General features: G+C 47.6%; 1 protein-coding gene across 3 annotated transcripts in view; it reads right to left on the bottom strand.

Annotated features, from left to right (window-relative positions):
- Cdc42bpb (CDC42 binding protein kinase beta) overlaps positions 1-12,516 on the bottom strand; it is a 103,363-nt gene that overhangs the window by 34,901 nt on the left and 55,946 nt on the right. For all 3 annotated transcript variants that reach the window (XM_029559915.1, XM_008825578.3, XM_029559916.1), the window contains exons 6-11: positions 11,088-11,181; positions 8,366-8,566; positions 6,000-6,248; positions 3,792-3,871; positions 256-422; positions 56-175 (exon numbers count right to left, since the gene is read on the bottom strand). In XM_029559915.1, the coding sequence (XP_029415775.1) occupies positions 56-175; positions 256-422; positions 3,792-3,871; positions 6,000-6,248; positions 8,366-8,566; positions 11,088-11,181 (911 nt within the window). The remainder of the gene's footprint in view (positions 1-55; positions 176-255; positions 423-3,791; positions 3,872-5,999; positions 6,249-8,365; positions 8,567-11,087; positions 11,182-12,516) is intronic.

The following is a 12,516-nucleotide window of genomic DNA, read 5'->3' as shown; positions in this document are numbered from 1 at the left end:
GGAGATTAAGACCAAGGTGTGAACAGACTGTGTAGCTACCTTTGAGAGCACTTACCTGCCATTTTATTCTTTAGACGTTCAATTTCTTCATTTAGCCTCTTGATTTCTTTGTCTCTGTTCGAGTTGCCCAGGGTCCGAGTGGAACCATGAAGGGACTGCACAGTCTGGGTGGACTCTGAGGGAGACAGTGTTGAGAGCAGCTGGCCGTGTGCAAGGCAGGACCTCACCCCACACCAGGCCCCTCCAGCCACTTACCCTGCAGCTTCCGACTCAGCTCCAGCTTCTCCTGCTCCAGTCTCCGTATCCTTCTCTCGTAGGCTTCGACTTGCAAGCTGCTCTCTAAGTCCCGCTGCACATCTTCATCTTTGGTTACTGTGTTGGACTGCATCATGCTCTTCAGAGAGCCTCGGTCAGAAAAACAGCTGCAAAATGGATCAGGAGCGTCTCATTTACTTTTTAAAATCTTTTTTATTTATTTATATTTTATGTTGTTTGCATGTGTGCAATGCCTGGGGAGGCCAGAAGAGGGCATGAGATCACCTGGAGTTACAGATGGTTGTCAGCCACTATGTGGGTGCTGGGAACTGAACCTGGGTCCTCTGCAAGAGCAGCCAGTGCTCTTTAACTGCTGAGCCATCTCTCCAGCACCTCTGATTTACTTTCTGTTAGCATTTAAAGACTCTGGGATAAGTTTTTTGTTTTTTAAAACAATTTATTTATGCCGGGCATGGTGGCACACACCTTTAATCCCAGCACTCAGGAGGCAGAGGCAGGTGGATCTCTGAGTTTGAGGCCAGCCTGGTCTACATAGGGAGTTCCAGGCCAGCTGGGGCTACTGGGAGACCCTGTCTCAAAAAGACCCCCAAAAAATTATTTATTTTTATTTTTTATGTGTATGAGTATTATGCCTGCATGTGTCTAAGTGCACTAGTGTTGTACAGTGCCCACAGAGGACAGAAGAGGATGTAAGATCCCCTGGAACTATAATTATGGACAGTTGTTAGCTGCCATGTGGGTGCTGGGATTTGAACCCAGATCTTCTGCAAAAACAGCCAGTATTCTAACTGCCGAGCCATTGCTCCAGCCGAATAAGAGATTTTTAAAGTGGCAAGCAAAATACCTGTGAAAAAACTTTATTGTATATGGAGCCAAAGTTAGAGAAGAGCTGTCCTTTACTTCCTACAGATAACTGGTGGGTGAATGGGAGCCTAAACAGGGTACACCCTCACAGAAACTCAAAGCAAATGCCTGTGCAAGGGAAGGCGCTAAAGCATTTGGCCTAATGAGCTGCGTTTATAGGGCTGTGTTGTCTAATGGTGAATGAACATCAAAGGGTTCAATCTGCTCTGCCTCTCACCAGTTGTGCTATCTGGGAGCACTACTGACACTTTGGGCTCATCTTGTCTTGCAGAATAAACAGCATATTTCAGTGCTCTGGTCAAGTTTCTTAGCTGAGGATCAGATGGCTGGGGAGGTCACACTCTCATACATAGGAGTTCCATCCCCTGCTCAGATGAAAGCCAAGGATAGTTTTGCCATTCAACACCTAATCCCTGGACTGGTGAATATATTACTTGGGTCAGCTTAGCTTATTATATGATAGGAGGACAGGAAAACCTTCTGAGTTTCTAGGGCGAGCCTGATAATGGCCCAGGGTCTCCGTTCTGTTCAGACTTATAAGCCAACCACTGGGGAGTCTGTCATGGAGGTGAGGGCTAAGCCTGTCCTTCCAAATTGTGCCTTGGCAGGCATATGGGGCTCGAAAGTGTGACCAGCACTTGGTAAGCTAGAATGTACTGTGAGCACTAAGCCACTGAGCACCTGAGCTTCTATGCTGAGTAATCACTGTGGCTTCAGGGCTGGGGACTCCATAGGCCACACCTGCTGAGGCACCCCACCAGCATGAGCAGAGGAGCCCTCCCAAAACTGCCTTGGGAGCGAGTACCCGGAAGATGCCAGGAATCCGATTCTGTGACCTCCCTTCAGATAGAAAGCCGTGCATTTCTCTCATCTCACCTTCCTTTCTTCTTGGCTCTAGTTTGTTTTTAAATTTGAGGCAGAACACCTTGGGCTATACAATTTTCAAACAGGCCCACTGAGGACAGAGTTGACAGACACAAGCACCAATCTGGTACCATTAGCTGGGACCACATGTGGACATTCTTGGTGCTGTCAAATTCCTATCACAGGGAGAACTGTATTCTAGCTCCACTGATGGGAACTATGGAGCTAGGGCTCTGATGGTCACGAAAGCAAGCGGTGCTCTAAAATGGCTCTCGGATCGAGCAAGAGTAGAAACTCAGTTGTAGCCACTGACTTTCCTAACAACGCCTGCCATTGCTGATGCCCTATAGGCAGGAGGCAACAAACCACAGCCTAAGTCCTGTTCCTGTACCTCTCATGAGCTAAGAGTGCTTCTTACACCACTTCTCCTGAGCCCATTACCGGAACAAGGGACTGAACCCAGGACCACATGCAGACTGGACACTACCCCCATTGGTTTTTACATTTTTAAAGGGCTGTCAAAGAAAAACAATGTGTAACAGAGACCACCATGTATGGCTTACTGACTGGGACACATTCTGAGAAATGTGTTGTTAGGTGATCTTGTGCAAATAGCACAGTGGGGGCCAGAGAGACAGCTCAGCAGTTAAGAGCACTGGCTGCTCTTGCAGAGGACCCGGGGTCAATTCCCAGCACCCACATGGTAGCTAACAACTGTCCATAACTCCAGTTCCAGGGGGATCTGACACCTTCTGACCTCCAGGGGCATTGCATGACATGGGTGCACCTACCTACACGCAATACACTCATACATATAAAAATAAATTAATAAGCCAGGCATGGTGGCGCACACCTTTAGTCCCAGCATTCAGGAGGCAGAGGCAGGCAGATCTCTGTGAGTTCAAAGCCAGCCTGGTCTACATAGCAAGTTCCAGGTCAGTTGGGGCTACAGGGAGACTCTGTCTCAAAAAGACACCCCCAAAATAATAAGTAAAATATTTAGAAAATAGCAGAGTCCTCACACACAAGAGTAAACCAAGCTCAAAAGGAAATGAAGTAATCAAAGATGCAGAGCACACGTGTGGCACTAGGCTGGTACGACACGACTTTACAGTGAGCCTTCTGATAAGTACATGACAACAGAGTACAGGAACAGTAGCTGTGTGACCCACAGTCACTTATTCCAGCATTAAGCCTATCCGTTGAACATATTTACATGTAGCGGCAGTGTAGTGTGTTTATACCAGCATCACCACAAACATAAGTAATTAACAGCAACTTTACAAGGGCTGGACATCTCTAGGCAACATAAATTTTTCAGCTCCATTGTACAACCACTGTTATCTATGTCGTCTATTGTTAACCAAAACATTGGCACATGACTATATTTGCTATTCTGCCTTTTACAGAAAAAGCCAGCCATATTAGGTGTGGTGGCTCACGCCTTTAATCCCAGCACTAGGGAGGCAGAGGCAGGCGGGGGATCTCTGTAAATTCAAGGCCAGCCTGGCTTACAAAGTAAGTTCCAGTTCCAGGCCAGCTGGGGCTACAGGGAGACTCTGTCTCAAAAAGACCAAAAAAAAAAAAAACAAAAAAGAAAGAAAGAAAGAGAAAAAGCCAGCCATACTGACACACCTACAGCACTCAGTACGCATTTCTGAGACAAAAAGGCCCGCTCTACTTCCCTGAGTGTCCTCCAGCCCTCACTGAGCACCTCTACAAAAGCCCACTCTCAGGCTGTGCCTACCCCTCCACAAGACTATAGCGAAGGACCAGCCTAGTCGTACCTTTCTGTTGTAAATGTGAACCCAATGAACGGCAAATGCAATCCAGAGAAGCCTGTGTGAGAGCCGGGAGGTAGTATTTCCTGTGTAAGAGCACATAACACAAATGAAATAAATCTACATTCAAACAAACAATAAAGAGAAAAGAATGCTCTAAAAATGGAGAGCCAGGAGGGCATAGCCCTTTGGTGGCATCTTCTGTAGAGGACCTGGTGTTACCAGACTCTCTCAGTGCCTCTATGCATGCAGTTAGGAGGATAAATGCAATAATTGAGATTCCAACCTTAGATCAGGCTAGGGGTTTTGAAACTTTTTTCTAATAATGGTGGCCTTACACGTGCTACGCAAGCACTAAAACCACATCCTAGATGTGATTTCTTAAATTTTAATTTTGTTTTATGTATATGAGTGTAGTACCTGTGTGTATTTAAGTACACCCGTGTCGTGCAATGCCCCAAGAGGTCAGAAGAGGATGTCAGATCCCCTGGAACTGGAGGTATTAATGGTTGTTAGCTGCCAAGTGGGTGCTGAGATTCGAACCTGGGTCCTCTGCAAGAGTAGCCAGTGCTCTTAACTACTGAGCCATCTCTCCAGCCCCCAGATGTCACAGGCTCTACTACTATGTACGAATATATGGAAAGACTAACAGTTTGTCTATGTGTGGACCTCTGTGACATGGGTACGGGTGGACTCTCAAGGTCTTGGCCTGACAGACACCGACACAGAAAGCTGTTCTGAAACCGGTCAGTCTACTTAGATAAGTTTACTAGCACTCTTATTTTCAAAGTCAAGGATTTTTTTTTCCAAACAAAAATAAGCCAAAGGTATTTATCTGACTTATTGTGGAGACTTTCTTTGGCACCTAGGAACAAGCCTTTGAGGACTGCTTTTGCAGTGTCTTCTCCATGAAATTCAGCTCTTATTTTGAACATGGGGCCAGGTAAGCAAGTACTCAGTGCAAGTGGACAGCTTTCTCACTAAGCTGGAAGACTGTCTAACAGTGTCTCCCAAGGACCTCTGCTCTTCCCTCAGAACCTTTAAACTACGTGGAATGCCCACCCCCAAGGTCAAGGTCATTCAATTTACGACAGAGAAAGAAAACATATACAGCAAATTATACTATTCTAGTGTGAGAAACTCTCTAAGGCATAAGAAGTGGCTTTCTTTCACCTGGCAGAACCTCTGCCTCTCCTTCCTTCAAACAACTCACACTATAAGGATTTGAGGAAATCGAATGTTTTATAAAACAAACATATTTCCCAGGATGAAAGGCGTATGTTATGTGTCAAGTACTAAAGGCATGTGTGTGTGCAAAGTACTAAAGACCTGTGTGTGCAAAGAACTCCTGCCATACCAGGCCAGAATGAAGATTTTCTTTTAAGATGTGGACAAAACCTGTTCTGACATATCTAAGACATCATAATAAATGGCTAAAAGTAAAAAAGCTGGACTCGCCAGGTGTGGTGGCACACACCTTTAGTCCCAACACCCTGAAGGCAGCGGCAGGTGGATCTCTGTGAGTTCAAGGCCACCCTGGTCTACACAGCAAGTTCAGGCCAGGTGAGGCTACAGGGAGACTCTCAAAGAGACCAAAAAAAGAAAAGCTGGACTCAGTGGGAGAACACTTGCTTAGCGAGCACAAAGCTCTGGGTTTGATCGTTAGCACCACAAGAAAACACTGCCACCCACGGCACAGCCAGACTCTGGGTACATCTGAAATCTTCATACACATAAGGAGCCATGGTGGTAATGAGATTCTCATACATGTGACACTGAATGAAAAGGCACAGAATATGAGGAAAATAAAAGCAACCCGATTTCAGGTGAGGTCCAGAGCACAATTTTAATCAAACTGAGTAATCTATCACCTTCTAAAAGGGATACTCAGGACCGAACTGAAGACTTTATGGTAACAACTGTGTGTGTGTCGTGTGTATGCGAGTGCTCCTGGAAGCCAGAAGAGGTGTCGGAACCCCTGGAGCTGGCGGTACAGGAGGTTGTGAGCAGCCAAACACGGGTGCTGGGATCCAAACTTGGGTCCTGTAGAAGTGACCCTAACCTCGAAGCCATCTCTCCAGTCCCAATTGCCTATTTTTTTCAAAGATCAGAGCAGTTTTGCAACTCACTGACTTGCTAAGCAAAGCTTACCCTAACAGTGCTGATGCCCAGACCCACCATGGTGCAGCCCAAGAGAGCAGCCTGGACACTCACCGTGTTTCTTAGCACATCGTCATCCACATCAAAGTTGGATGTGTCAGAAGGACTGCTCACATCTGGGATGTAAGGTGCTTCTAAGTTGCGTATATTTTCCCAATTTAGACCTTCAAAGAACGCATGCTTTTTAAAATCCTCTATTCCATTCTGCCCAAGCCGGCGCTCTCGGCTGCAGATTAGCCTCTGAATAAGGTCTTTTGCTTCTTCAGAAACATCTGTGACATGGGATGGGAACTGAAACCGCTCCTGGGGAGGGAGGACAGCCAGAGGACGTCATTAGAAAAAGCTAAGACACAGACAGTACAGGAAATGATCCTTATTTCACAGTATCCACATGTAAGCCAAAGACAGTGAGCCGGAATCCCACAAAGGCAAACAAGAAAACCATTAGTCTTGGCTGGTGAGTTAACAAAGCAGGTAACGGCACTTGCCTTGCAAGCCTGGCAATGTGAGTTCAATTCCTGAAACCATGTAAAGGTGAAGGACAGAACTGACTCTACCAATGCTCTGACTTAGAACATGCACTGTAGCACCTGTGCCCCCTCACATACATCATACATATACACACTAATAAAAATTAAATACCTTTAAAATAAGAATTTTAAAAAACCCAGCTGGGCGTGGTGGTGATCTACTTTAATCTCAGCACTCAGGAGGCAGAAATAGGTGAATCTATGTGAGGCTGAGGCCAGCCTGGTCTACATAGTGAGTTCCAGGCCACCTGGGGCTACAAGGAGACCCTGTCTCAAAAACAAAACTAATAAAAAAGAAAATCATTAGTCTCTCTGGGTTTATTCATAGCTGACTTATTAACACACTGCATATAATCAGAATGATAAGCTGGGCGTGGTGGGTTTGGCTCACGCCTTTAATCCCAGCACTCAGGAGGCAGAGACAGATAAATCTGTGAGTTCGAAGCCAGCTTGGTCTCCAGAGTAAATCCAGGTCAGGCTGTGGCTACAGGGAGACCCTGTCTCAAAAAGATAAACACCAAACAAAGTAATGAACAGTGTTGACAAGTGCACATGCCACAAAGGACGTGAGCAGGCGCAGCCTTCTCCGTGCTTTGTCAACATTCTGTCTTTAAAAACCCTCACGTTACCCACACTGAATGGCCCAGGAAACATGAACTCCATATTCTTTTCCCAGCAGGAACAGTGAGAAGATGAGAAATGACTGACATTCTGCATCCGTATTCTGACCAAGAGAACGACTGTTTATCTCAACACCCAACAAAAGAGGACATGCTTTAAAAAGATACAGCATGTAGTCAGAGACAAGTATGCCTGCGTGCTGAAACAAAAAGATACCAGAACAAATCAACAGAAGTCCATTTACACGTAATGTGAAACATGCAGTGCTCCTGTCCTTCCTGGCCCGAGCGCTGAGTCATCATCTGACATAAAAGAGCAGTACTAGGCCGGGCTGTGGCGCACGCCTTTCGTCCCAACACTTGGGAGGCAGAGGCAGGTGGATCTCTGTGAGTTCAAGGCCAGCCTGGTCTACATATTGAGTTCCAGGACAGCTGGGGCTACAGGGAGACCCTGTCTCAAAAAGACCAAAAAAAAAAAAAAAAAAGAGCAGCAGTATTTACTACCTACTTCATGGGGCTGTTGTGAAAAGCCAACAGAGGAGTGACAGAAAGCACCCGGCCTGGGCCCACACGTAGCTAGCACTTACATGCAGCACACCCATCTCTAACTCCTAGCTATCACCATAGCAGCATGTTCACTGAGAAGCAGGTGGAAGGCCCTGGGTTCAGTCCAAGTGTGCGTGTGTGGTGGGGGGTAAGGTGGAAAAAATAAAGAAAAAATAAGGAAGGTACCATCAAAGTGGAAGAAAAAAAAAAAGCTTAGAAAGGGAAACAAGGAATGTAAGTGGACCAAGGACAAAGTAAAGTCCTCATGGAGACATGAGCACACATGACGACTGACCTCTGGGAGCAGACTGAGGATCCCAAGGCAGCATCAAATTGATGAATCTAAAGCTTCAGGTTAAAATGTCTACTTGAATGACCTTCCCCCTTCCTACCCCTCTTGAACCCTCCCTCCCCACCCCACGCCACACTTTTCACACTTCACACAGTTCTGTGAACATGTGAGTCTTTCCACATAGGTTCCTTTCTCCTCCAGGGAGTCTAAGGTCAACGAACACCAGATGTATGTGGAGCAGATACATCTCTGAAGCTTCTCTTTGTCTCCTTCATGTCTCTTGTGTCTCCACCATATGCTGACAGCACCTCAAACCCCTCCCCACACCCCCCTTTCCTGCCTGTCCCATCTGGCTTAAACACCATTAACTTCCAACCTCCTTCCCTCTAAGCTTGTGCCAGCTCCTGAAAAAGCACAGCCCAAGCATCTTACCTCGTGATTCATGATCTTCCCATAGGTCTCCACCAGGGACTCTGCATAAAATGGTGTTTCTCCGTACAGCATCTCATACATGCAGACACCCAGGGACCACCAGTCACACTCAGGCCCATATTTTCCCATGCCGTCCTCCATGGCCTGCAAGATCTCTGGTGAGATGTAGTCGGGAGTGCCCACAGCCACAGAGGACTGCACCTGGAGGGGAGAGGAGATGATGAAGGGAAACCCTAGAGCCTATGAACCATATATTTCTAACCACGACCTCTGGAAACAGAAAACAAAACAATCACGAAACGAAAGTGTTAAATGATCAGGCTGGGTGTGGTGGCGCACGCCTTTAATCCCAGCACTCGGGAGGCAGAGGCAGGTGGATCTCTGTGAGTTCAAGGCCAGCCTGGTCTACATAGTGAGTTCCAGGACAGCTGGGGCTACCAGGGAGACCCAAAAAGTGTTAAATGATCAAAGACCTGAGAGTTCAAAATTTAACATATATTTTCTTCCAGCACAACTTTGTGCAGCTCCCAGGAGGCCTGAGTCCCCAGAGGGTAGCCCCAAACCTGTTTTCCCTGTTCCCAGGGTGGTGTGGGAACCTGTGTGTCCAGGTCAGCCTCTGAACTCTGTTCAGCACAAGGACTTAGGCAAAGTATGTGTGAGGGGTGCCAAGGCTGCCAAGGCTAGCTCACTTTGTGTCTCCAGAAGGACGGCAACTCAGCTCAGCATGAACTGTGTTCTCTAGTATACCCTGTTTAGGGGCCAGGGAGGGTGGTAGCCGTCCCCACAAAAAGAAAGAACAGTTGCCTGCTGTCCACATCGGCAAGCTGGTACCTGAAGCAGGAGGACCTCCTAAAACCTGCTATCAGGGACAAAGGAAGAGGGTACTGGGTAAGCAGACAGGACACACAGAGAGCAGGGGCACCGACGTGCAGGCTCTCCCTTGTGTCCCCTTTGGAAAGCACCTCAGGACCTATCAGCACCCCAGAGTCAGTAGTAGTAAGAAATGCTTGTCTGAATGAACAGGGATTCTGCCAGTGACTTCCCTGTACCTCTGTATGACGTGTCACCTAGTACAGTGGCTGCCAGCAAGGGTGATAGCGTCTCAGGGTAAATGTCCACTGTGGTAGGTGACACATTGTAAGGGTGACCAAGCCAGTGCTCTCTCATCACTGGTAGACTGGATCTGACGACAATACCAATCTACCAACTAATCAATGTGAGGGTCAAGACTTAAAAACAAAAACGAGCCAGGCTTAGCGGCTTCGGTCCCAGCAGTCAGGAGCCAAGGCAGGTGGAGCTCTGTGAGATCGAGGCCAGCCTGGTCTACATAGTGAGTTCTATCCAGGCCAGCTGGGGCTACAGGGAGACCCTGTCTCAAACAAAACAAAACAGAACAGAACAGTGCTGTGGAGGAAGAGCACATGTTCAGCACAGCCAGGTGATGTCGGTCAGCCACCTGAACAGGCTGGGAAGAAATGTTCAGGCTGCTTGCTTCTGGAGGGTTTAGCATCACACTTTAAGTGTATGATTTAAAGGAGAAATGCCTCTCATACAGGATGACAGGCTACTGTGCCACAGGAAAGGCGCTGACCTGTAGTGCAGCAAAACAGGGTGGCGAGTGGCCAGCTGGTGAGGCAAAACAGGCCAACCACTTACAGGCCACCCAGCTACGAGGCTGGTCTTCTCAACCAGGTGCCCTCCTGTCCACAGCTAGAGTGTCAGCTGGCACTCACAACACTCTATGTACCAAGGAGCCTGGTCTGGAAACCTGCAACAGCCCCAGGAGAAAGCCAGCTGGCAGAAGCTACCTGGAAGTGGGGCTCGCCCTTTCCACGGGGACAGAGTTGGTCTCATCTGCTGCAGCACTGCATGCTTATAGAAGTCGGCCTGATCTGCCGTAGCACAGCATGCTTACAGTCGCCCAGGGGTCTGAGGAACCCTGCAGCTCTCCTGGCAGTATGCACACACCAGCATGAAAACAGAGAAAGAAGGGCTAGGGCGACAGCTCGGTCAGCAAAGTGCATGTCTTGCCAGATCAGAATCTGAGTTCTACGGCCATAACCCACATTAAAACTGCTGGGCAAGGCAGCACACGTTTGTAATCCCAGTGCTGAGGAGGCAGAGGCAAGTGGATCCCTAGAGCCCACTGGCCAGTCAGCATAACTTCAAGAATTCCAGGCCAAAGAGAGACTCTGTCTCAAAAAGGAAAGCTGGGGCTGGAGAGATGGCTCCGCAATTAAGAGCAATACTGCTCTTCCCGAGGACCAGAGTCTGGGTCCCAGCACCCACATGACAGCTAACAACTCCAGTAACTTCAGTTCCAGGGGATCCAACACCCTCTTCTGACCCCTGAGGGCACTGCACACATGTGATGCACTTACATAGATACATGCAAAACATTCATACACATAAAACTTTTCAAAAAAAATAAAGGTGGGTAGTTCCTAAGGAACACCTGAGGTTGTCCTATGTATGCATGTACATCTGTAAACACCAAGCACCTGCACACATACCCACACACAATGCTTTCAAACTTAAAGAGTCCCCAAATAGAAAATTTCAATTGTCTCTTAAGGAGATTCATTTTCTTAATTCACGTCAATAAACTTGGTTTTCCTAACTACATTACAACCTGAGCATCTAGCCCTGTTTTCTATACGCCTAAGCAAATGGAAAATCTTCTACCCAAAGCAAATGGAAAATCTTCAGCAGAAATACCTACAGTTCCATCATCATTCATCTTCAAACACGATCCAAAGTCAGCCAGGCGGATATGACCATTCACGTCCAAAAGGACATTGTCAGGTTTAATGTCTCTGTTGATAAAATAAGCAGTTTGTTAACCATCTCCATACAACACTTGGGTAGCAGTGGGTTCACAGAGAAAATACTATCATCGATTCTGAGAGCAGCTGTAACCACCAAGGAAAGCAACTCCAATGGCAATGGCAGCGCTGTCACCAACACCACATCTCAGGCCCAGCTGAGCAGCGCAGCACTGTGTCTTCCTCCCCAGCTGCCCACCTGGCTAACACTCCCTGAGTATCTTCTTTGTGGCCCTGCTGTCTCAAAACAGTCAGGTTGGTGGAATGAGGCATACTCCAGGCAGCCAGCCTCAGGGGTCCAGGCACACTGGCTCTCAAGAAGCTGAATACACATGCTGGATCCTGTGAGGAACTTTCTCAATCAGGATGAATAGTCTCTTGACCTTAGATACTTTATATTGATCTTGAAATTCTGAACTCAGGACTTGGCAAGTAAAAAGAAAATAAATGGAGGGCCATGGTGGCGGCGGCATGGCCATGGGCACCGGAGCAATGGTGCCAGCAGCAGCTCTTGGCACGACCATGGGGGAAGATGTGAAAACAGCAGACACCAAAAAGCCAGCCGGAGCCGTGACCATGAACAGGGAAACACACACTCATCTGTCTCCATAGCCAAAGCAAAAAGCGGTGCTCTTCTCCCATACCGCTAACCCTCCCTCTAATGAGAAATTCGAGTCAGCAGGAAACTACCTGCTGCCTCCCTTTGCTGCACACAAGCCAAATGCTTTTTAAAAAAAAAAAAATTTATCATTTTTATGTATATGCATGTATTGCCTGAGTGTAGGTAAGTGCACCTGTGTTGTGCAATGCCCACGGAAGACAGAAGAGGCTGTTGGATCCCCTGGAACTTGAGTTACAGACAGTTGTTGGCTGCCATGTGGGTGCGGGGATTCAAACCTGGGTCTTCTGCAAGAACAACCAGTGTTCTTAACCACTGAGCCACCTCTTCAGCCCCAAATGTTCTTTCTTAAACACAAGTACAATCACGTGGACAGAGTGATGACGACAGGAAAATAGTTCAAACCATCATAATTGAAATGATGACCCCTCCCATGAGCCTGGAACTGTGGTTCCCTGTGCACCTGTGATGCTGTGGTCCCCACCTATGAGCTGGAGCTGTGGTCCCCAACTGCAAAGCATGGTTCCAAGCTCCTCTGGTGGTGGGCTGATGGTGGCGCAGACTGGAGGATGGAGCACTTTTAGCCTTCTCTAAGTGACTGTACTTCCCACAACCTCCTTGCAGAGGTTCCAGGTTATACATGGCAGCGGCTTTGCCTCTGTATGGGAGGAGGTAGGGGGCCAGGACAGTGCGGGGGGGCAGGCAGC

The sequence above is a fragment of the Nannospalax galili genome, unplaced genomic scaffold (genome assembly GCF_000622305.1).
Source record: "Nannospalax galili isolate Female #2095 unplaced genomic scaffold, S.galili_v1.0 scaffold188, whole genome shotgun sequence".
Taxonomy (NCBI): Eukaryota; Metazoa; Chordata; class Mammalia; order Rodentia; family Spalacidae; genus Nannospalax; species Nannospalax galili.
This window is presented reverse-complemented; position numbering and strand designations above follow the sequence as displayed.